Source organism: Pavona decussata, unplaced genomic scaffold (genome assembly GCF_977016875.1).
Source record: "Pavona decussata unplaced genomic scaffold, jaPavDecu1.1 SCAFFOLD_48, whole genome shotgun sequence".
NCBI lineage: Eukaryota > Metazoa > Cnidaria > Anthozoa > Scleractinia > Agariciidae > Pavona > Pavona decussata.
In genome coordinates this window covers 4,219,817-4,245,888 of record NW_028145470.1, presented here as the reverse complement: position 1 = coordinate 4,245,888, position 26,072 = coordinate 4,219,817, and the positions used below count along the sequence as shown (strand labels likewise).

At 38.0% G+C, this 26,072-nt stretch overlaps 2 protein-coding genes across 6 annotated transcripts in view; both read left to right on the top strand.

Moving 5' to 3' along the window:
* The window catches only part of LOC146481876 (tetratricopeptide repeat protein 28-like), a 44,712-nt gene that overhangs the window by 8,519 nt on the left and 10,121 nt on the right, over positions 1-26,072 (top strand). The window contains exons 4-5 of one of the 4 annotated variants that reach the window (XR_014864357.1): positions 1,275-3,122; positions 24,438-25,495. The gene's annotated coding sequence lies outside the window, so the exon portion shown is untranslated. Of the gene's footprint in view, positions 1-1,255; positions 3,123-22,914; positions 25,496-26,072 lie in introns of those variants that run through there. The other 3 variants (XR_014864355.1, XR_014864356.1, XM_085107972.1) reach the window with 3 other exon arrangements.
* On the top strand, positions 13,993-25,495 carry LOC146481877 (tetratricopeptide repeat protein 28-like). 2 transcript variants are annotated; one of them, XM_085107973.1, is made up of 4 exons: positions 13,993-14,119; positions 14,371-14,444; positions 18,884-21,161; positions 22,915-25,495. In XM_085107973.1, exon 3 carries the CDS (start codon positions 18,914-18,916, stop codon positions 21,152-21,154), a length of 2,241 nt encoding a protein of 746 aa, XP_084964099.1. In that variant the 5' UTR covers positions 13,993-14,119; positions 14,371-14,444; positions 18,884-18,913; the 3' UTR covers positions 21,155-21,161; positions 22,915-25,495. The 2 variants fall into 2 exon arrangements, with proteins under 2 accessions (XP_084964099.1, XP_084964100.1); XM_085107974.1 differs by having other exon boundaries at positions 14,024-14,088; positions 14,370-14,444.

Genomic DNA, 26,072 nt, shown 5'->3' with positions numbered 1-26,072 from the left:
GGGGGGGATGGTAACAGGTAGAATTGAACCACGCATAAGTAGCGAGCTGTATTAAATAGATGCTAAAAGAAGAAAAACCATTGCAGTTTTATACACAATTTAAGCAGTTTGAAAAAGAAAGCTCAAAAGAAAACAAAATTCAGGCTTTTTTACCCTGTAAGCCCCAATAGTGACAAGCATTTAATTTCTGCTTACAAGGTCACTACTTCACCAAATTTACAGGTCATTCGAGTGAAGGAAATAATCACCAGAGATAAAATGCCTGGATGTTAAAACAAATTCTCCCAACCAGTGACATAACAAATATATAAGAACAATAAGAAGAATATGTATCTTGATATTGGGACTAATAAAGGGTTAAATTGGCTGAATCCTTAACTTTTTCAAGCTTTCTCTTACAGGAAAGGAAAAGTAACCCTTTCATATACCTTCCATAGGAAATGGTACCTCCTTCTATACCTACAGTAGCAACACTAAATTTTTTTGTTGGGTCTGTTCGAGATATTTTGAAAGGCCCTTTTAAATATCTAAATGACAGTTTTCCTACTGTTTTCTACACTTGGCTCGCGAAATCCCTACCCTTTTATGTACCGCCATCCTTAAAAAGGTACTCCTTTTGGGCGGAGCCACCCTGTATAGTCCATTATAGGGAGACCCCCCACTTCCCTCCCTGGGCAAAAAAAAAAATAAAAAAAAGATTATGAGCAGGAAAAAAAATCTAAGAGGAAAAAGGAGGGTCAACTCACAATATTGTTTTTCCTTGCTCATCATGTCTCCTTTGCACCCCACAAGCAGATACCAAATAGGTTTAGGACTCAAAAGTCTGTGGCCTGAAAAATGCAGACACATTGGGGTTCTTGGACTCCATATGCTTTATTCGAGAGCTCCTTGGGCAAGTAATTCATGGTAAGGTACCATATAGTCACCCACATAACCCTAACCCTCCATATAGTCACCCTTACCTTACCATGAATTATTATATGCCGCTCCTTGTAACCAGAATCAGCATTCTTTTCCAGGCTCCAAGTAGACAAACAGTTAAAGCTCCAGGCTCCACAGCAATTTTTTCAGGACTCCAGAATCCCAAAGACCTTCCCCACCCCTACTTAGGACTCTGTTTAGTTGATTGCTAATGTAACTTGATTAATGCAATTATTAGCAATCAAATCTAGCACCCGAAACTTGACACTTGCAAGTCTCCAAGAAGTCTTAGCAACTAATCAATCATTATGTTCCTGATTCTTTTGTTTGGCAGATGCTGCATCATTATCAAGACAAGAGAGGACTCTTGGTTGGAAATGTGATGCAAACATGATGCTGAGTTTGGTTTACTTCAATTATCACAAGTATTTAATGAAGATGTTTAGATTCAATAGAAGCAAAACACTGAACTTCGATGCACGTTGGTCAAGAAATGAAAAAACAGCATCATAATGGACTATGCATTGGCTTTTCACCAGTAAAGAGAACTTTAAAAATTTATGAACTTGTTAACAGTGTAACTTTGACAGTTTTAAGAGCCAAGATAAGATGATTGGAATGTGCCAATTTGATTATGCGTCTTATCATTGGAGCATTCCAACTGAAGGGCTGACATTGTATATATTTTTAGGGAAGCCGTTACATAATTGCCTCGTTTGATTTGCAAAACAATAGTCCGAAGACTAAAATTATTATGCCCCATTTACATCAAGGCTTAAACATGTTCAAAAGCTGTTTAAAATTGTTTCCTTCATAAAAGCTGCTTTTGTATTTTTGTCAACTACAGATTTAGCACAACTTAAACCATAAGTTAAAAGTTTACTTGAATGGTATGTCAAAGCAAATGGCTCAGCTGGCTTTCTGTTACCAATTTCCATTTTGTTAAACCTGCAGTTAAATTAAACATGTTTTGTTGGTGTGAATGGGGCTTTTAAAATGTTACTCATATGTTAGTTAATAGAACAAGTGAAGTTGCTAAAACCAAACAAAAACGGCATCTATTTACCCATATATCCCAATTTCGAAAGAAAAACCTTAATTTGAAATTATAGTTGTAATATTCAGATAGTTAAATGTTAATGGTTGACAATCTAGCATTCTCAAAGCATGAGACAATGAAAAGTTTGTTTTTCCTGCAATATACTGGTCTTTTTGCAAAACTTATTAAGGACGGTGCCTACTATTGTTACTGCGCATACGTTCTGCGCATCGCGAGATACTCGGGTTTCCTATGGGTGGTGCCTATTAATACAGGAATATTTTTACGCGGTTTAAAACTATACGAAGGAAGCAGAACTTACCAAATGCCTTTGGTATCTCAAAAGAAAAGTGGGGGTAACCATGCATTTTTCAGAGAAAATTAAGCTTTAATTTAGGAAAAAATCCCATACATTGCTTTATATTTTGGCGCTTTTTAGAGATATTGTTGCTTTTTTATCTCTGAAAAATGCGTGGTTACCCCCAATTTTCTTTTCGGATTCCAATAGGCCTTGCTAAGATCTGCTTTTCACGCATAGGCATAAACCGCACAAAAATACTTCGGTATTAGTAGGCACCGTCCTTAAAGATAACATAGTCACAAACATGTGCTTAATCTGGAGAAATTTCATAAAAATTAATGCAAATTAAAGGGACCAAGAAGTAAAGTTTGGATTCTCAAATTTGAGATATATTGTGCAGTTCCAGAAAATATCCATTATTCCCCCCACGGAAGGATTTTTTTGTCATCTCCAGTTTAGCTTCATACTTTGCTTCTAAAATTTTGGCTTTTAAGACCCCTCTACCCCTAGGAATTTCCAATGACCTTCCATGGGGGTGGGTATGGATTTTTTCTGGAACTGCACATTAACTGTTTATAGAAATCTGCAACGTAGATCGAATCCATTTTCATCATAACTGAGATGAAATTTGTCTTAGGTTAACAGCATAACCTGGTAACCAACTAGGCAAAGTCAGCAAAATGAGCGGCCATCGAAGAGTGTTGCTAAGCCAACCAAAACTCTGTAATTGAATAATTTACATTATCCAATGATCAAGTCTTTAATAATATTTGACAAGCTATTTAAGTTGCCATAGGAAAATCCTCAAACTCACAAACCAACTGGCCAGAAATAACCCACTTTACAGAATTTTTATGACAGGTTGCCTGGTTATGTGCTAAAACAATAATTATTAGACAATTTGCCCTTGGTTTGTTTCAAGATTGCATGGAGTTGGCTTGGGGCTTCACCTCTCACCCTGACTATTAGCAGATAGAAACCTTAACTTGAGCTAATGGCATCTAGCCCTGATAATTTGTGAATTAGTGTGGTGCAGCTGAATAAGCTAATAGATAGCTGATTATTCTAAGTATCAGAATTATGCAAATCAAGAACTCATCAAGGGTACATTTCTCAAAACTCCAGAAGACTATAAGTCAAGCTCTTATCAGTTTTCAAATCTATTTTCTGTCAATTAGTGGTGGTTTCTCGTCCAAACTAGCTCAATAAATTGTTTCTTACTATTGTATTAAGTTTTCAACATTTTACCTTTCAAAATCATCAAAAATAGATTTTCTAGTAAAGAAAAATTGTGCTCATAAAATTGCTTTTTGATCTCAGGAGTTTTGAGAAACACATGCCAATAAGGCACATTTGTTGAAGCCAGTTAATTCCAAATTTAATCTCTGGTTGGTATTTTTTTTTTTAGTTGTAAAAGCATATTTTGTTTGTTGGTTGGTTGTTTGTTTGTTTCAATCACATGAATTCAATTTCATGAAAGTTTAACTTTCAGTGTGAAAGCAGGCAAGCAAGCAACTCAGCAGGCAAGTAAGTGAACAAGATAGTAACGGGGTGTTTCTATGGAATATGGTCCTGGGATGACTTTCACACTGGTGTGAGATCACGCCGGTTCCCATGTACAGTTTCTACGTACGGCACTGGCCTCAAGTCTCACACTGGGAATCATGATTCTCCTTCTCGTACAGAATCTAATTTTGTTGTGATGTAAACAAGTCATGAACATTCATTCAGAATTTCTTTTGCATCTGTGACAATTTATTTTACATATTGTTACAAAAAGGGAGTTTGATCATCTCTAACCAGAATGAAGTTGCACCAGTACCATGACAACACTCCCTAACAATAAATTATGCAATAATTATTATAAGTGTATGTAGCATAATTAATATATACAAATTATAAGTGCTAAGTGTAACTTTGGTAAATGTTTGTAATAAAACAATTGAATTTTTGAAACAGCATTGGCTTAATAAATTACAGTAGAAGTATTGAACTATTGTGATTTTCACTTTGAACACCTTTGCTAGTACTGACGTTAACCATTTTTTAATAATTGTCTTAATTATGATCTCAGCAAAGCATACACTTGGTTATCAGCCAACAAGCTTACTTTAAATCTAACAAAAACAGAGTTTATGCTAATTGCATCTAGGCAGAGGTTATCGAATATTTCAGAGAGATATAAATGACATGGCTGTGGAACAGGTAGCATCAGCCAAATCTCTTGGGGTCTACATTGACCAAACTTTAAATTGGGAATGCCATATTGAAAATATCTCTGAAAAGATTGCTTCCGCCACATGAGACATCTAATAACATTTAATATTTTAATCAATGTTTATCATACCCTTGTTCAACCTCACTTTGATTATTGTAATGAAGTGTGGGGAAATTGTAACAAAGGCCTGTCTGATAAGCTTCAAAAGCTTCAAAATCGCGCAGCCCGCATTTTGATGTCCGCTGGATATGATAGCAACTCGGGTCTAGGGTGGCGAAAACTCTGTCATCAAAGATTTAAATGGGATGACACCTGAATATTTAAGATCAAACTTTGTTTTTCGCGATAATTTGAATTCTTATCATTTAAGGAATACTGAAAACACGCTAACTCTTCCACAAGCGCGCAATGATTATTTAAAGAAAAGTTTCTCATACAGTGGAGCTCAGTTGTGGAACAGTTTGCCAATGGAATTAAGGCAAGCAACTTCCTTGAATGATTTTAAGACTAAATTGAAACGCCACAGTTATAAGTAAGATTTTTAAACACGGCCTCCAAGAAAAGCAGCATTTATTGTTTAGCTTTGGTTTATTATTTTTTAACTTTTATAATCCTAGTTAGGTAGATAGATAGATAGTTGATAATGATAATCTAAGTAGCTGATGGAAAAACCTTGTATAAATAAAGTTATCCTATCCTATCCTACCTCTTGAGCCATTTTTTTTTTTTTTTTTAACACGCTTTATTTAAATACGCAAATACACTAATACACTTAGGTTGCTTACACTTATATAAATTACTTACACTTATACAGTATCTGAATTTTACAAAGTACTTTTCTGTTAAGTTAAAAGAGAAAAAAAAAAAGACAACTAAGTAATAGAGAAAAAGAAAAGAAGAGACGAAAAAAAAATATTAAGATAACAAAAGAAGTTAAACGAAAAAACTACAAAATCGAGCCTCTGCATTAGCTTACATATGTGAGTTACAAAAAAAAAAATGCATCGCATCATTCATTTTGATTGAGAGCAGAAATTCCATTTAAGCGCATTTTTCTAATTTCCATTGAATAGTAAGTTTGTTTACAAGTTCATCTAAAGACAATTCTTTCTGAAGGTGTTTAGAGGAGTAGATATATTGCTTGACCAAGATGATGAGTAAATCTAGCCTGCGTCTTTCGGGGTCCGAGAGCGCATCAGTTACATGATGTATATCACGAAAGACAATTTGTTCGCTCGAGAGTGTTATTGTAGTACCTTGGCACTGGTTGAACCATGATATAATTTGCGAGTAAAGTTTTACAGACTCCCTGCAATCAATAAAGGTGTGTTCTATTTAATCAGCACTAGAGCAATATATACATTTATCGTTATCCGTTAAATGAAATAGTTTGAGTTCTCTTCTTGTTACAGTTATTCTATGCAGAAAACGAAAGCAAAATTGACAGAGTTTGTTATCCTTAGTAAAGCGGTATATATCTCGAAACTTATTTGACCAATCAACAAATTTTTCTGGGAATTTATCCTGCCACTTTTTAACTCCACTTGGAACAATGGAGCCGTGATTATTGAACAACTGGTAATAATTTTTACAGCGCGCTTCAGCAAGATCAAAAAAGGTTTTATTTAACGGAACGGATGCGGAAGTCGAAGAGAGATCAGCTGCAGGTATAAACGTTTGTGCTGCTCTCCTTTTCAACTCAGATGGAATGGCTGAAATTAGTTGAAAGTAGTGCAAATAATTTGTGGCAATGTTAAATTTGTTGCTAAACTCTTCGTATGATAAAAACTTGCCATTTGTATTTAGCACATCCTTTACAGATACAACTCCGCTATCAAACCATGACTTCCAAAATAAGGTAGCATTGTCTATGGTTATCGACTTGTTGTTCCAAAGAATGAATTCGCCATTTGGAAGGATGTTAGTTATCTTCTTAAGATCTTGAAAGTACTGAAGAAGTTCTCGATAAAAGAGAGGCAGACCTGTTTTCAAGAGTTTTACATTATAGTTGCATTTAAGGAGAAATAATAAGCTGCCATGTTCTCGAAAGTAGTAATTTGGGATTGCCTTCCATTTATCATCAGACGTGTCCAGTAGTCTACCAATCCAAGCTAGGCGTAACGATTTAATAACCGTGTGAAAATTAACAAAATTGATTCCCCCCTTTTTCTACTGGTTGATACATAACTACTCTTTTTATCTTGTCTTTCCTGTTTTTCCATAGAAAGGCAAAGAGATTCTCCTGAACAGTTTTGATAATCGACTCTGGAACAGTCAGCATGGATGCAGCATAAACTAACTGTGATATACCTAAAGCTTTCGCCAATAAAGACTTGCCATATATCGTGAGATCTCTTGAGAGCCACAAGTTCAATTTTGTTTTCATTTTCTTTATCTTCGCATGAAAGTTTTCTTCAGTACATTTATATGTATTGTAGGATAGATGTACTCCAAGAACTTTAATGGGTTCTTTTGTTGTCTTAAAGTCAAGTACTTTCAAATTACTATCTTTCATGGAACCCATCCACATAGCTTTTGTTTTCTTCTTATTTAATTTTAAGCCTGAAATATTTCCAAAACAATCCAAGATCTGTAAATAAGGTTTGAGTGATTCAACATTTTCCGTTATTATAGTGGTATCGTCAGCAAACTGTGAAATTTTGACCTCCTGGCCGTCTGGGAGGGAAATGCCTCTGTAATCTGGATCTTGGCGTATTTTTACTGCTAGCAATTCCACAGCAAGGATGAATAAAAGAGGACTTAGAGGACAACCTTGACGGACTCCTCTTGATATATTAAAATACGTTGTCAAAAACCCACCATTCATAACTGCACTTTGTACACCGTTATAAAAAATTGAGATCCACTTTTTCACATTTGAGCCAAAATTGAAAGCGTTCAAAGCTTTAGTAATGAAATCCCATTCAAGGCTATCAAAAGCCTTTTCGAAGTCTATAAAGAGAAGCAATCCCAAGGTCTTTTTAGCATCTAGATATTCCATTATATCACTTAAAAGTCTTATGTTTTGGCCTATGTATCTTCCCTTGACAAATCCGGTCTGATCTGAATTAATTAATTTTGGAAGGTATTTTTCTATTCTTTTTGCCAAAGCCTTCGTCAAAATTTTATAATCGATGTTAAGTAAAGATATCGGATGCCAATTAGAGAGTTCAGTCAGGTCGCCGTCGGCTTTTGGTATTAAAGTTATTATTCCTCTCCTTTGGGAAATAGATAGGGACCCGCTTTGGAAGGCTGCATTATAAGAATTTAGCAGATCTCTCCAAATGAGATCATAAAAGGACTCATAAAATTCTTTAGTGAATCCATCTTCACCTGGAGTTTTGTTGTCCGAGAAAGAGCTCACCGCCTCTTTTAATTCCTCATATGTAAAATCGTGTTCTAATGAATCTCGTTCCTCAATATTCAATTGAGGGATTTCAATTCCCTCGACAAATGACTCAAAACTCTCGTTTTCACCTTGAAGTTCACTATTAAGATTTTTTTTGGATGTATACATATTACTATAAAATTTTTCAAGTTCTTTCTCAATCTGTTTTGGATCTGTTATCGTATCTCCATCCTCTAATTTCACCTCGCGTATAAGTTTTTTTTCATAGTTCGTCTTCTCCAAGTTGAAAAAATATTTTGTCGGTTTTTCTTCCTGTTCAAGCCATTTTGCTTTGGATCTAAAAATAGCTTCCTTTCCTCTATTTTCATATATCTTTTTCAATTCTTCTTTGGCGGCTTCGTACTCCACAAGAACATTTTGGTCTAAGGTTTCAAAATTCGTATTGCAAATTTTATTGTCAAGATCTTGTAATTCCTTTTGAAGTCTTAATTCACGTTTTTTAAGTTTGTACCTTCTTTCTTTAGAATATCTAATTGCTTTCATACGCATTTCCATTTTGATTAATTCCCACAATAATTGTTTATCTTTAACGTCGGCGTATTTCTCATGTATTTGAGGATAATAGAATGCAATCTGTTCTTTAAAATTGTCATCTTCTAGGAGAGAGTTATTGAATTTCCACGTGCCCGGGCCTCTCTTAAGTTCACTTCTTATGTTAATCTTCAAGAAAGTCGCCTTATGATCAGGTGCAACTGACATTCGAATCTCAGCATTTTGGACTTCTATGGAGATCGAGCGGGATACCAAGATAAAATCTATTCTCAATTTCAAATTAATAGTTTTAGATTCGTGGGTGAAAGATCTTGTTTTGGGGTGCAATTTTGGATAGATATCAATAAGATTCAGTTCACTCATAAGATTGTCGACAGCATCCCTGTAATTCGTAGATTTCCAGGCTACACCCCCACTTTTATCTGCTCTAGTAAGTGTACAATTCCAATCACCCGCGATAATTAACCTGGAGGTATCCGTTTTCTTTAAAAGAAATTCACTTGAGTTTTTAATAAATTCATTTTGGTCTCGATAATCAGTGGGTGCGTAGATATTTACAATGAAAAATATTTCCTCAGAGATTTTGAGTTTTGAAATCAAGATTCTGCCTTGATGATCAGTTTGAACTACGTCGAGATTAAAAGTAGAGTTTGGGTTTGACAGAATACATACGCCCTTAGAGTGTGAAGTTCCATGGCAGAAGAAAATTTTTCCGCCCCATTCCGCAGACCATATTTTCTCATCATCCGGCTGTGAATAGGTCTCTTGTAAAAAAAAAATATTGGCTTTTTGCTGTTTTAAATAGCAAAATATTGCTCTCCTTTTGTTTGGATTTCCTATACCTCGCACATTTAGCGAGATAACTTTTAGATTAACCACCATTATTATGTGAAAAAATTGGTTGCATACAAAATATTGTTAGGTTAATGCGAGACCCAGTAGCTAGAAACAGTACGTGACAGGAGACGAAAAAGAATGTAAAACTATTCACTTCTGGGAATAGAACAAACAACCATTCATTCAGACAAGTATGAAAAGGTCGAAAAAAATAAGAAAACATAGATCTGAAGGCCGAAGTTGTTAAAGTTGTTAAAAAGGTTCACAAGGTTCACACCTTTAGTGCGACTTTGAGGGCTCCGGACTATTGTTTGAGTGAAAATGCAAACTATGGCGTGCAAATTAATGCATTTTGGCCTGGTGAAGTAGTTTTATGTAAATTTTCGCAAAGTCTACACAAGCAAAGACAAAAACTGACCGGAAAAACAAAAATATTTAGGTATATATATGTATATATAGCTAGTGATCCGTACGTAAATAAATGATTTATCAACTGACTAGCGAAATTTAAATTATTGAAAAGAAAAACCATAAGCTAATAATGCTAAGACTAATAAGATTTAGGTAAGCTTGGATGTTAGCTAATCACTGTCATGTTGCCGTGGCAAAAGATAGTCCGGCAGGTTGTCTACTGAGTAGACAGTACTATTGACTGATATATTTTTACCTTTTATGAAAACTTTACCGATGTTCAGTTCCTTGGCTTTCCTATATGCGGCGCGGAGCTTCCCACGTTGCCTTGCTGATTCCGCGGAGAGATCTTTGTCAATGAATACAGATGAGAAGTAGACTGCAAGCAGTCCCTTTCTGGTTAGTCGAGATGGTGTACTCATAGCGCAGCGAGACTGGAGCGAGGAGAAATACACAAGAAGAGACTGGGGGAGAGAAGGAAAAGAAAGGGACTGCGCTCTTAACTGTAACAAACGCGTTCGAATTTCCCGTCGCTCCAGCAACGGAAAATTCCGATTGGTCCATAAACAATAGCTGCTGTCAGACAAGTTTGATGTGTAATTAACTTCTTCACATGTTTGATGTCAACACTTCAGATCACTAGGAAAATGGCTTCGGTGAGAGAGAGAGTAGCAGCAATGTGTTCGTAAATTTAAGCGATCAACTCGGCGGCTTAGTCCTAAAAGAGGAACAGAAGAAGCTAGCAGTAGAAGCGCTTTCTTGGAAAATATGTAATGGTCGTTCTTCCCACTGGTTTCGGGAAATCCATTATTTATCAAAGCTTCGACTTTGCCAACACGGCCTCGATTGTGGTTTTTGTTCCGTTTCGCAGTATTTTCCAAGACCAGTTGCAGTCAAAAGACTTTGGTTTAAAAGCAGTTGCCTTCAAGAAGATCCCACAATTATTAAAAGACATTTGTGCCAACAAGTACAATGTAATTTTCGCATCCGCGCGGAACAAGCTTTGTCGGCAGAATTCACCGCAGGATGCTTTAAAATGATATAACAACAGCTTTCCAGTTAATTTGAGCCACGCTCTTAACTACACTTCGGACGTTTGTGTCGTCGATTTCTTTTACTCTGGGCCCTGAAGAAAAATTCGAATTTTGGCCTTTTCAAAGAAGCTCGGCGATTATTCCCCTTCGCTCCTAATGTTCTGGCCCGGTGTTCTGGTCATTGAATAACAATGCGGAGTTGTTATCTATTAGCTGTCATTTTTAATTGGATTTTTAATGGGTTTAACGAATTGCGGGCGGAGTTACCCTGAACGCGTCTGTTACAGCTAAGAGCGCAGTCCCTTTCTTTTCCTTTCCCCTTTTTTCCGCCTTTCCCCAAGTCCCCTTCCGCTCGTTTGCTCTAGCTTTTTTTCGCGCTCGGCTATTTCGCGCAACCTCTCGACTATCCAGAAAGGGACTGCTTGCAGTCTAGATGAGAAGCGAGAACTGTCCATAAGTTTCTTTTTGTTTTCCCAAACCCAATCGCTATCCATTCTTGAGACGAAACGAACTAAAATTGGTCGTGGACGTGCAGGTCGTGATGCCCCTTCTCTTGACTCTGTCGAAGCTTCGTTGCTCACAGCACTGTTCGAAGAAGCTGTATTACTTGGATTTCCCGTTCGATGTATTGCGTGGAACATGATATTTTCTGGGTCGGCGCCGAGTTCAGATAGAACATCTATTATTTTACTCGAACACTCCACACTGCTCTCTCCAGGATTTTCAGGAATGTTATAGAAACGAAGATTTTCTCGCCTGGAGTAATCTTCCATCTTAATAAGACGATTTTTAAGAGCGCTAATCTCTTCATTTAGTTTGCTATTTTCTCTGGTAGTGGTGTCGCACTGGTCTTGTAAATCTTTGTTCTTCTGTTTAAGTGATTGTACTTCTTCCCACACGGCGTTCAGCGACTTCGTTACTTCGCTTAATTCTAATTTGACTGCCTGGATTTCACTTTTCAGTTCGTCCTTTGATGCTTTAATGTCTGCGTGGATGCTGGACAGCTTTCCCAGGATCATTGTGTCTGTTACTTCATCTTCAGGGGACGAACTTGATCCACGTGCACGTTTCTTTTCTTGATTTTTAGGCATTCTTTGGTCCAAAGAACTTAATTTGTTGTGAAAACAGCTTCCACGAGTCAATAGGAAGTCATTCAATACTAAACCAGTACAAGTAAAAATCTTCAATGTCACGAAAACGCCATAGTTTGTTGGACAGTTAAAGAACCGTACTAACCGCCATGACAGTCAGCCCCAGCCCCCCGATTACGAGTCTTGAGCGATGGTAACTTCCTCCCCTGGGGGGGGGGGGGGACTCCCATATGGAACAGTACGGGGATGCTCGTCAAAAATTTTGAATTTAACCCCTAAAGGAGACCAATCTGGGCGTGGCTTAAGCAAATTTTGACCCCTAAAAGAGACCACATAAAAACACACAAATACGACATACAATGAGTTCTAGTGATATAAAGACATAATCATCGAATGCTTTTATCTAAAAGTAGTTTTTAAAAGCATTGTCATAAATCTCAAGTTCTTCATCATATGTTCATGCATTGTCTCTTTGGCACTTGGTAAAATAGAAAACTAGTTAATGTAAAATAAAACTGTAACTGTTCACAATGTCATCAAACGCTACACATATGCTGAAGGCTGTTTCTCTTCGCGTACTTCTGTGTTTCTTCGCGGAACCCTAAACGAGACCTTGGCGGCTTAAAATAATGGCGCTTCGCCCGGAAGACCCTAAGCGAGACCAAAATCCAAAATTTACACCCCTAAGCGACACGACGAGCATCCCCGTCTGTTTCATATGGGAGCTCCCCCCCCCCCCCCCCGCCCGGGCTTCCTCCTAATAACAAGTATTTTTCTCTGAGAGCAAATAAAGAAAAAAAAAAGCTTGTGACCTCAAAGCTCTCAGGAGGAGTTCAGAGCTACTCACCGAAACTTTATAGACCGGAAAAGAGAAGCCAACAACACTATGAAAATCTAAGTTGAGACTGCTATATATGCAGAACAGGCTGATTTAGCAACAGAATGGGAACGTCAGTTGACAACGGCGCGAGCATCAAGAATACCCATAAGAAAGTCGAAATAGACTCGCCTCCAGTCCATTCCGGGTGTGGACAAAACGTGGGGTATGGCTTACCCTATGGCCTACCGATGGTCAGGTTTTTAAAAACATAAAAATAAAATTATTGAGAGTCGAACGAGTACGCTGGCATGTAATAATTCTATGCCCCCAATAAGGGTATACTAAAAAGTCACTAATACGAGTTTCAAAGTCAGAGGGAACGAAACAATGCAAATCTTACAGCACTCAGCCTGTCGATTTGACCCGAGGGTACCCGGGGTTCAAAACAAAAATTGTGTCTTCAACGGTCGTGTGTGCACGGAGGTCTTTACAATGTTGAGATCTGGGATTATAGAAACTAAACTGCCGCTTGACGTCGGCTGCAGGGCCCGGATTGCGTTGCTTTAGAACTGAAATGAAACTGGGACATTTGTGCTGGGATTCTGCGTTGGATTTGTCGCTGTTCGATTATTTTGAGGTGGAATTTTTCGCTTCTCGGAAGGGGCCTTCCGAAACGGACTGTGACGCCCGAGTGTCTTTCTCTTAGGAGTGGGAAACCTAGGAAGTGATAACTCGCTAATATGGCCTCAAATCAGCACAAAATAGCAAACAGACAATAGGCAATACTCCTCCTTAGAGGCAAGGTATGTCATTTTTAATAAAAACTTTCCAGTATTTGTACCTCCTAAACCCAATCGTAAATTGATTCCCATACAAACTCTTATATTTGCGCCGTGACCGCTATCACGCAAGATGGTCATCGCTCAGCTTGAGCTTGGGCTACCTGTGGTAGGCGAAACGACCGGTTTCCGGGCCGAACATTCCCCTTCTTTCTCTCGCTTTCTAGAGGCTGCCACGCAGGCTATCGAAAACAAGGCACCTTGAAATTCGAAAACGAAACATCTCGGAATACCAGAGCTTGAAAATGAAATCACAGCCACCCATTTTTTCAGCTTGTTCTAAGGATGTATCCCTCCTTGCTAGCGATCCTTGTAAATTTAGCAAAACAAATGCATTCATTGATTTTAATCATTAGCTGAGAATTAAACAGTTGAAGCTTTGGAGCATTAGCCTGCGCGCGAACGTCTCCTATTTCGACTGTATATTTCCTTTTCTATGCCAATGTATCATTTGCTCATTTGAATTTTTCTTTTTTTTGATCCCAGATCGAGTGACAATCACCGAGCTAAAAATGACAATAACTTCCGCTGTCCTAGTATTGAAATAGCCGTCCATCAGCTCAATCTTGCAAATCTTGGCCATTCGTCTTGGACTTAAGTGTCCACAGTTTTGGCTCAAAGCTATTCTTTTCGTCAGTGCTCAGCAATAAGCTGGAAGTCAACACTTGGTTTGGAATTTAAGTCATTCCTTGATAAAGTCCTTTAAGGTAAATTTCTGAAATTTTGTAAAGTGATTACATTCATATTTAGCCGGAGTACACACTTCTGACACTTTGCAACCAATATCGCTACTGAAACTATCGTTTCGGTTCTACTCGGCCTTTGTAGTTTGCGATAGGCGTCGGCTGTAATAATTTGCTTTTGCATAGCTTTTGAAAGGTACATTATAAGATTTAGATTCTTATTTTTAAATCGGGTACCTTAATAATTGCATGTCTACAATTTTTCTTGATTCCAGGATCATCATTTCTCTGATTAGCTTGTTTGAGCTGCAGAAAAAACTCCAAGAGGAATCAATTTGGAACAACAGTGGTAAGTCAATACCTATGTTAGATATGATACTCATAGCTTGTTTTGACAGTAAAAAAAGAAAAGATGTAAAACTTGTCATGTATGAACTATTCCTTGTGTAATTTGCTACGCTTTGCTATTCAGAGGTACCCAACGAGTACATTTGAATAAAATGCTTAAAATACGTTTTTCTACGCTCCCAGGTCGTTTTATGCCATCTTAAAGGCACATTTGACTGTGTAAGCTAATATATACTGTTTGATCTATTCGAATGATTTTAATAGCTGAAAACCTAAACTGGAGAAAGTTGTAGGGAATGGTGTCTTATTCCCCGAATTTACTAGCTGTTTTTTATTTGCTTTGCAAAAACGCTATCCGATCTTATTTCGCATTTATATTTATCCTTCCGAAAATGAAAGGAATTAGTTTTTCAGTGTTTAAAATTTTGAGACGACATATAAAATCGTTTATTAGATATCATACCTCGCAGTCGTACAACTGAATTATGTACAATATACGAAAAAAGAAAATATTAACTACGATAAAAATATTTGAAATTTAAAATTTAGGATAAATTACAATAAGGTTTTACAAAGATTTCCTGAAACGATCAGTGCGACAGACTGCAAGGTCAAAACATCTCTTATTTCTCAAACGCTGAGTGTAAGAGCTGGCTATAGGAGGTAGCATGCTAGCCAGCTTGTGATCTTTCTTACTTACGATGTCGTTAAATAATTTGACAGTGATTCACGTCTGTCTAAGAGTGACAGAATACCAGCCATTTTATCGTCTCACTTTGCCTTATACAACAAAATCTGAATTTCTGAAAAGATTAAGGTCTTCCTGACAGATATCAACCTAGCTTGCGAGAAAGCTCTCTGTTAGGTCAGCCGCGAAAGAATTATAGGCTAATATCCACCGAAAGGAACCGTTGGATGGACTATAACCAGACACGAGTACTTGATTTGACGTCACAAAGCGACTAGTCCCATGCCCCTAATGACTCGGTCGTGAACAAAATGGCGTCTCTTACCACCGATTTTTTCGTACTTTAACAGGGCATCGCTAATCGAGGTTTTTACCAAATCAAAACTTTTTTCCAAGAAATGCGGCAAATGATAAGATAATTCATTTAACCTAAAAAGTTTTGGGGGTTAGGTGTACTTTAATGTGGAAAAATGGATATGATGAGGCGATCATTATTTTTTTGTTTCTGCTTAAAGAAGCATTTTCAGTTCTAGTAACTATATCTGTCCCGCATCACGCAAATGGCTGCCGGGTCACAGTTTTGTTTCAAAACGATCATTTAACTGGCAATCGTTATCAATTAATGTTGTGATAGTTAATGCTGCTCTTTGACCGTGCAAATCAGACCTCGGTTGTTCAAAGAGTGAATAACTCTATCCAGTGGATAAATCGCTATACAGCGGATAAAATGGACTCCAACCAATACATTTTATCCGCTGGATAGCGACTAACCTGCTGGATAAAGTTATCTGCATGCGCTTTGGAAAACCGGGGCCCGTTTCTCAAATTACAACACCGAATCGAGGGGCTCGGGGTATAACCGACCAATAGCGCTTTTTAGATAACTTTTTACTGTTTTAGCTCAGATTTGGCGGGATCTTTGTTGTTGTATGTGGTTTTCAATTCCTTCAGAAGACGGTTCCGTCGATGTTTTATCCGCTGTTTTGCGCTTCGTTTTGTGATAAAAACGGAAATCTTGCCCAAAAAGCGAAAAGATCTCGGGGCAACGCTTTCTAAAGGATTTGAGGGTCACATGCAAAGCAGCCGCCAAATCTGAGCCAAAACAACAAAAAGCGAACTAAAAAACACGGTTACGCCCATAGTCCTTCAATCCATCGTACAAAACAAGATGGCGACTGGTAAATTTACCCATAATTCTTCAGTAGCGTACGAAAACCCTTAAAACGCTCATAAAAACACACAGAAAAGTTCTTAAATCTTCAAGCCTAGCATAAACTGTGTAACCGTAGTTTTTAGTTTCGAAAATGATGAAACGGAGTGGCAATATCGAAAGATTGGTGTTCCCGTGAAATGATGCGAGAAATACTTACATTACTTACATTTACATGCAAGTTCAAGATAAATTTCAACATGACTCAGCCTTGGTGTTTTGTTGTCTTTGTTGTTCAAAACGGCGTTTTTCTTTTTCCTTTATTTTGATGGGTGTGGTCGTTTTTTGAATGTTGTCTGAGTTGCGCAACCCTTCAAATTGCTAAAATTCACTGTTTTGAGCTACAAAAACGACGAAACAAAAACTGAGGTATGTTTACGGTTATATTTTTTCTAGCTTGAATAAAAACAGTAAGGCGACTGGTCATATATTTCAGTCGGTTTGGTTTTATTTGTTCTTTTTGGTGGAATGTATTCATTACAATGACCCCTTAACAGTTATGTAACGTTTAAAACACGAGCAGCAGTGTTTTATCGAGATTTAAAACCACGAGGCGCAGCCGAGTGATTTTAGACCCGATAAAACACGTGCTGCGAGTTTTTTGAACGGCTTCAATAACATTCCTGGAAAAGCGTGTGTCAAGAGAGTTTATAACAATGATACTTTTGTGAACGTTGGAAATTAGCAAACGAGAAAAACATTAAACACCGCATAGGAATAAGGAGGAAGTTTTATGGGATGTAAAACCACTGCACGTGATGTTTTATCGACATTTGATAGGTCAATGGGCTTATGAATTATTAATGAGTTTTGAAAAACTGTCTAAAAAGTTGGTACACTATGGTTCAATTTGGTATGTGAAATGACGCATTTGCAATTCTACACGTATATGGAATGTAGCTCACTCAAGAGAGAAAACTGAATTTTCTTTGTGCGTAAGGCGGAAACCCCACCAACTGAAAAATAACCATGTTCTTTACCTCTGCGAAAATGGTAGCTGATCTTTTTCAAGTTCCGCATTTTAACAACTGGTTTGCTTCTCCGAAAACGAAAGGAATTAGTTTCTCAGTTTTTCTCAGGAAGTTTTTAGCTGTCATGTTGCTAAAGAAAACTGTCGATTTTCTGAAAAACAAAATCCGAAATTCTGGGGCAATTTGGCCTTCGGAACAGACAGCCAGGCAACGAAATGAACCGTTGTGTGTCCGACTCAGTTGCACTGCTTCACCCGCAAAAGTGACAAATGGTCATCAATTGCTTTTCTACTGAGAGATGTAAACTGTACCCTAACTTTTTCCTTATTTCAACAACATATTTGCCCCACGAAAACGAAAGGAATTAGTTTTACGGTGTTTTGCAACTTTGAGAAGTCATGTTGCCGAGGAAAACTGAAGATTTTCTCAAAACCTAAATCCGAAATTCTGAGGCGTGATCCAACAAGAAGTTTCGGTATAAAAGGGCAAGCCCCTCCTTCCTTTTACACCTTTGTGGGTGTAAAATGCACATTTAGACACCGTTCAGTCGTGGCAAGTTGTTGTCTTAAGCGTCCTTTGAAAAGAAATATTCCTCAAAATTTTAAATATCACCACAGTAATGTAAAATGTTCATCAATTGCTTTTCTTGATAAGTTAATTTTACCCTAACAACTACAGACAAAAGAGATATGTGTTGTTAATAACGAAACCGTTGGTGGTTATAGCGTGTTAGTAATGCTGAGTTGTTTTGCAAAAATGATTATGGATATGAGTCTCAAAGGGGCATTGTCACGAAGATTTTGCTGTATTTTGGCCAAAACTAATCAAATATTTGTCAAAGAACCTCTTTTTCTAGCACGTAATTACTCTTAGAGCAACAACGAAATGAAAATATCAATGATTTCTTCCAGGAAGAACAAACTATAATCAGTTTTCAGCAATTTCTCCAAAATACACAGGAAGAACTTGAAGTTGCAATCCATTTTCATCCTAGCCATCCGCAGACAAAAATGACTGATACTAGTTTCTGTGCACTAGCAGGATTATTTGAAACAAAAAAGAACCATTATTTTAACATTTTCATCGATACAAATATTCAAAAGCCACACTAGAATAGATGACACTAGTAGGGAGCTTAAGCAACGACGACGGCAACGGCAACGAAAACGTCACCCGAAAATATATATCTTTTTCAAGTGAGCTACTTCGCGATTATTTCAACTCACTCAACTTTTACAAAAATGGCGAACTATCCAGGAAACAAATTGGTAGGAGTGGAGTACAAGTTAAGAAAGAAAATGAAAAATTCATCGTAGTACTTACACGTTCTCCACAAAACCTAATGTGGTCATTTCACGTTGTTGTTTTGCAGAGGACGGAAAAGAAATGTACCGAAATGTAAAACGCACGTGTTGTGCGATTGTCTTTGCTCATTTAACCTATTGTTTTGCGGCGTTGTCGTTGCCGTCGCCTTCGTCGTTGCTTAAGCTCCCAACTGAAGAAAACACAAAAAAAGAATACTACTATTTTCCTTCAGAACATTGAGTTTCTCAAATTTTCTTTGTTGCTAGGTACGTCCTGCAGTCATCAACTACACGAAAATGGTGGATAGAAAGTTAGAGGATCTAGAGAATCACATGAAAGAGCTTAACATTGCCAAAGAACAGGGACATAGAGAGCGGGAGGGAAATGCCTTAGGCAACCTGGGCAATGCTTATCACAGTCAGGGTGATTTTAAACGAGCCATAGAGTGTCACAAAAAGCATCTAAGTATTGCTAAAGAAATGGGGGACAGGGCGGGAGAGGGGGAAGCCTATGGCCATATTGGCACTGCTTATGCCGAGCTGGGTGATTTTAAACAAGCCATAGAATATCACAAAATACATCTAAGTGTTGCTAAAGAAATGGGGGACAGAGCAGGAGAGGGAGAAGCCTATGGCCATCTGGGTAGTGTTTATAGCCATCTGGGTAATTTGAAACAAGCAATAGCGTACCACAAACTAGATTTCAGAATTGCCAAAGAAGTAGGTAACAGGGCCGGAGAGGGGAGGGCCTATGGCCATCTGGGAAGTGCTTATGTTGGGCTGGGTAATTTTGAACAAGCCATAGAGTGCCACCAACAAAATCTTCGTATTGCTAAAGAATTAGGGGACAGGGTTTCAGAGGGAGGAGCCTATGGCAGTCTGGGCAATGTTTACCAAAGTCTGGGTGATTTTGAGAAAGCCTTCGAGTACCACGAACACCATCTTACAATTGCCAAAGAAGTGGGGGACAGGGCTGGGGAGGGAAGAGCCTATGGCCATCTTGGCGGTACTTATGTCGGGCTGGGTAATTTCAAACAAGCCATAGAGTACCACCAACGACATCTTAGTATTGCTAAAGAAGTAGGGGACAGGGTTGGAGAGGGAGATGCATATTATTCTCTAGGTCGTGCTTTTGAGTGGTCGGGTTCCTTTTCTGAGGCCCTTGATTATTACCAAGTGAGCGTAAAACTTTTTGAGACCACAAGAGCTCTTCTTCAATCAAAAGATTCGTGGAAAATCAGCTTTCGTGATCGCCACCGGCATGCTTATACCGCATTGTGGAGAAGTCTTTTGAAGACTGGAAAGACTGACGAGGCTTTGTGTGCTGCTGAGCAGGGACGAGCACAGGCTTTGATTGATGTTTTGAAAATACAGTATGGTGTAGACTCACTACCGTCCGCATCAGCTGAACCTAAGGAAGCGATCGATGATTTAATTACTACGCAAACAGTTTTCACAGCACTTGATGAATCCGAAAACACGATCAGCTTTTGGGTCCTAAGAAAAGGCGAAGAGATTCTCTTTAAACAAACGAAAATCGATCCTGGAACAGCCCCGTTCTTACTGGAGGATACTCGCGCAGGTGTTCTTGAAAAATGGGTGAATCGTTCCATTGATGAGCCAGGTGGTGACCCGCCATCCAACAAAGAAGCTGTTGAAGAAATGAAGCCGTCCTGGAGCTCCCCTACCAATGCTTTCCGTCCACTGTACGATGTTATTATTGGCCCCATTGCAGACTTGCTCCAAGGTGACCAGTTAATCGTTGTTCCGGATGGTCCATTTTGCCTGGCTCCTTATTCTGCATTGAGTGAAACCATCAGGATTCGCATTGCCCCCTCGCTGACCACTTTAAAACTGATCACAGGCTCACCTGAGGACTTCCACTGTAAGAGTGGGGCACTGCTCGTAGGAGATCCATGTTTAGAGGAGGTTACTAATGTGTTCGGGAAGCCTATTTGGAAGCCGCTACCTTTCGCCAAAAAGGAAGTCGAGATGATTGGAAAACTTCTGAAGACAACACCTCTCACAGGCAAAGATGCAACTAAAGACGAAGTGCTGAAGAGACTCACGTCAGTTTCTGTGGTGCACATTGCCGCGTCTGCATGTGCGCAATCTGGAGAAATTGTTTTGGCTCCAAATCCTGGTCGCATATCACAGCTCCCCAGCAGAGAAGACTACTCTTTAACGATGTCAGATGTGCAAGCAGTTCGTTTAAGAGCGAGACTCGTTGTCCTGAGCTGCAGCCATAGTGGCCTGGGAGAGGTTAAGTCCGAGGGTGTGGTCGGTATAGCACGTGCTTTCTTGTGTGCTGGTGCGCGGTCTGTCCTGGTGTCACTCTGGGCGATTGATGACGAGGCAACCATGGTGTTCATGAAAAGTTTCTATCAACACCTTGCAGATGGAAAAAGCGCCAGTGTGGCTCTTCACCAGGCCATGAAATCTCTTCGAGAGTCAGATGAATACAATGCCGTGAAGTACTGGGCTCCATTTGTGCTGATTGGTGATGATATCACGCTTGAATTAGGAGAAAAAGAATAAGAGGATGGTAAGTGTTGTTTGAAATAGTTAATTTTGAACAAAAAGTATTTTAATTTTTGTCTGAATAAGCTAACACTTAAAGGGGAAGTATCACGCAAATTTGCTGTCATTACATGAAACCAAAATATGTTTGTCTGGCAGAAACAACGAAATAATTGTCAAGGTTGTAAAAAATTATCTCCCCAGTGCAGTAAGACTGTCGATTAGTGCCTCTGGCCAGAGACAGGTAGAGTAGGCCGGTATGGATTGAAACTTGCAAAATGTTAGGCTAATGTTTTTCAAGTTCTCGCATTTTTGTTCCCAAAATACGCCAGAACAGATCACGAGTTGTTCCTTTCAAGAATTGAGTTGATTTCTTTCCTCTCGTCATTCTAGAATTATTTGGCAGTTGATTGAAAGGCTTATTTTATCATTCTTAACAAAAGATATCAAAAACCCCATTATTCTTCCCCTTTAAACTGCTCAATTCTTTTCAATGTCGTGTCCAGTTAAATGAGCTGTTTGAAAGTCGGGCATGGAATTTATAAGCAGCGAGCTGTATTAAATAGATGCTAAAAGAAGAAAAACCATTGCAGTTTTATACACAATTTAAGCAGTTTGAAAAAGAAAGCTCAAAAGAAAACAAAATTCAGGCTTTTTGACCCTGTAAGCCCCAGTAGTGACAAGCATCTAATTTCTCCTTACAAGGTCACTACTTAACCAAATTTACAGGACATTAGAGTGAAGGAAATGATGACCAGACAAAGGAATGTCTACAGTCTAGATGTTAAAATAAATTCTCCCAACTAGTGACATAACAAATATATAAGAACAATAAGGAGAATATGTATCTTGATATTGGAACTAATAAAGGGTTAAATAGGCAACCCTTAACTTTTTCAAGCTTTCTCTTACAGGAAAGGAAAAGTAACCCTTTCATATACCTTCCATAAATGGTACCTCGATCCTTCTCTCTCTGCTTCTAATACCTACAGTAGCAACTCTATCTTTTTTCGTTGAGTCTGTTCGAGATATTTTGAAAGGCCCTTTTAAATACCTAAATGACAGTTTTCCTATTGTTTTTCTACACTTGGCTCGTGAAATCCCAACCCTTTTATAATTACCTCCATCCTGAAAAAAGTACTCCTTTTAGGAGGAGCCACCCTGTATAGTCCATTATAGGGAGACCCTCCCCCCTCCCTGGGCAAAAAAATAAAAAAGATTATGAGCAGGAAAAAAATCTAAGAGGAAAAAGGAGGGTCAACTCACAATATTGTTTTTCCTTGCTCATCATGTCTCCTTTGCACCCCACAAGCAAATACCAAATCGGTTTAACACTCCAGGTCTCTGGGCTGAAAAATGCAGACGCCTTGGGGTTCTTGGACTCAATATGCTTTGTTTGAGAGCTCCTTGTAACCAGATTCAGCATTCTTTTTCCAGGCTCCAAGTAGGGCATATACTTTATGGTAAGGTTAGGGTGACTATATGGAAGGTTAGGGTTAGGGTTATGTGGGTGACTATATGGTACCTTACCATGAATTGCCAAGTAGACAAACAGTTTAGGCTCCAGGCTCCACAGCAATTTTTTCAAGACTCCAGAATCCCAAAGACCTTCTCCACCCCACCCCTACTTAGGACCCTGTTTAGTTGGTTGCCAATGTAACTTGGTTAATTCAATCATTAGCAATCAAATCTAGCACCCAAAACTTGACATTTGCAAGTCTCCTAAGAAGTCTTAGCAACTAATCAATCATTATGTTCTGGATTCTTTTGTTTGGCAGATGCTGCATCATCATCAAGACAAGAGAGGACTATTGGTTGGAAATGTGATGCAAACATGTGTGATGCCTGAGTTTGGTTTACTTCAATTATCACAAGTATTAAGATGTTTAGATTCAATAGAAGCAAAACAGTGAACTGATTGATGCATGTTGGTCAAGAAATGAAAAAAAAAAAAAAAAAAAAGCATCATAATGGACTATACATTGGCTTTTCACTTTTCCAGTAAAGAGAACTTTAAAATTTTATGAACTTATTAAAAGAGTAACTTTGCTAGTTTTAGAGCCAAGATAAGATGACTGGAATGTGCCTATATGATTATGCGTCTAATCATTGGAGCATTCCAACTGAAGGGCCGACATTGTATATATTTTTAAGTGAAGCCATTACATAATTGCCTAGTTTGATATGCAAAACAATAGTCCGAAGACTAAAATTATTATGCCCCATTCACACCAAGGGTTAAACATGTTCAAAAGCTGTTTAGTTAAACACAGTTTAAAATTGTTTCCTTCATAAAAGCTGCTTTTGGATTTTTGTCAACTACAGATTTAGCACAACTGAAACCATAAGTTAAAGTTTACTTGAATCCTATGTCAAAGCAAATGGCTCAGCTGGCTTTCTGTTACCAATTTTCATATGAACAGTGGTTTAATTAAACATATTTGTTGGTGTGAATGGGGCTTTTAAAGTGTTACTCATATGTTAGTTAATAGAACAAGTGATTAGTTGCTGAAACCAAACAAAAATGGCATCTATTTACCCATATATCCCAATTTCGAAAGAAAAACCTTAATTTGAAATTATAGTTGTAATATTAAGACTTCACAGTAATGTTAATGGTTGACAATCTTGCATTCTCAAAGCATGAGACAATGAAAAGTTTGTTTTTCCTGAGACTTCCTTGGAAATTATGCAATATACTGGTCTTTTTGCAAAACTTATTAAAGATAACTTAGTCACAAATATGTGCTTAATCTGGAGAAACTTCATAAAAATTAATGCAAATTAAAGAGACCAAGGAGTGAAATTTGGATTCTGAAATTTGATATAATGTGCAGTTCCAGAAAATACCCATTACTCCCCCCACGGAAGGTTTTTTGTTTTGCACCCCCCCCCCCCTCCAGTTTAGCTTCATACTTTGCTTCTAAAATCTTGGCTTTTAAGACCCCTCTACCCCAAGGAATTTCCAATGACCTTCCATGGGGGTGGGTATGGATTTTTTCTGGGACTGCACATTAACTGTTTATAGAAATGTGCAACGTAGATCATTTAATTCATCATAACTGAGATGAAATTTGTCTTAGGTTAACAGCATAACCTGGTAACCAACTAGGCAAAGTCAGCAAAATAACCGGCTATCGAAGAATGTTGCTAAGCCAATCAAAACTCTGCAATTGAATAATTTACATTATCCAATGATCTAGTCTAATATTTGACAAGCTATTTAAGCTGCCATAGGAAAATCCTCCAACTCACAAACCAACTGGCCAGAAATAACCCACTTTACAGGTTTTTTGGACAGGTCGCCTGGTTATATGCTAAAACAGTTAGACAATTTCCTCTTGGTTTGTTTCAAGATTGCATAGAGTTGGCTTGGGGCTTCACCTCTCGCCCACTATTAGCAGATAGAAACCTTAACTTGAGAATGGTATCTAGCCCTGATTGTGAATTAGTGTGGTGCAGCTGAATATAAGCTAATTGATAGCTGAATATTCTAAGCATCAGAATTATGCAAATACATTATTCAAGAACTCATCAAGGGTACATTTCTCAAAACTCCAGAAGACTGTAAGTCAGGCCTGAGGAGTATTTTTCAAATCTGTTTTCTGTCAATTGGTGGTGGTTTCTCGTCCAAACTAGCCCAATATGTTTATAATTACTATTGGAAAGTTTTCAACATTTTACCTTTCAAAATCATCAAAGATAGATTTTCTGGTAAAGACAAATTGTGCTCATAAAATAGCTTTTTGATCTCAGGAGTTTTAAGAAACACATGCCAATAAGGCACATTTGTTGAAGCCAGTTAACTCCACATTATCTGTGGTTGGTATCTTTTTTTCTTAGTTGTAAAAGCATATTTTGTTTGTTGGTTGGTTGGTTGTTTCAATTACAAAGTTTAACTTTCAGTATGAAAGCAGTGCAAGCAAGCAACTCAGCAGGCAAGCAAGTGAACAAGAAAGTAAGGGGTGTTTATGTTCCTGGGACAACTTTCATATGGGTATGAGTTCATGCTGCTTCCCTGTTGTGCCTCTGTATCTGTTTACAAGTATGGCACTAGCTTAACAATTATCTCACGTTGTGAATTGTGATTCTCCTTCCCGTACAGCATCCAAATTTGTTCTGATGTAAACAAGTCATGAATATCCATTCAGAATTTCTTTTGCATCTGTACCATATCGTTACATAAAGGGAGTTCATCTCTAACCAGAATGAAGTTGTACCAGTACCCTGACAACACCCCCTAACAATAAATTACGCAATAATTATTATAAGTGCATGTAGCATAATTTATACAAATTATAAGTGCTAAGTGTAACTTTGGTAAATGTTTGTAATAAAACAATTGAATCTATGAAACAGCATTGGCTTAATAACTTTCATTAGAGGTATCGAATTATTGTGATTTTTACCTTGAATACCTCTTGAGCGATGGTTACTTCCTCCTGGGACTGAAAAATAACAAGAATTTTTCTCTGGGAGCAAATAAAAAAAAAAAAACTTGTGACCTCAAAGTTCTCAGGAGGAGTTCAGAGCTACTCACCGAAACTTTATAGAGCGGAAAGGAGAAGCCAATAACATTGTGAAAAATCTAAGTTGAGACTGCTCTGCATGAAGGGAACAACAGAACAGAATATTATCGACTGAGAGACAACAGAGTCCATTTTGCCTTAAAATCTAAATTACTCCAAATGAGCCCTTTTTGACGCAGAAAACTGGTTGTCATGTTAGAAACTAAGTTCTGTATTTTATTTTGAGCAAAATGCTAAAATATAAACAAGAAATAAGAATGATGTATTATTCAGTAAGTGACACAGGCAACCTTGGAAAAAGAAATCCCGAGTGCTCCTATCAGAAGTCGAACCTAAGACCTTCCGATTACTAGTTCGGATGCTTTACCACTGAGCTAGTCCAGCAGTACTGGGCCGTAGCCAGTATG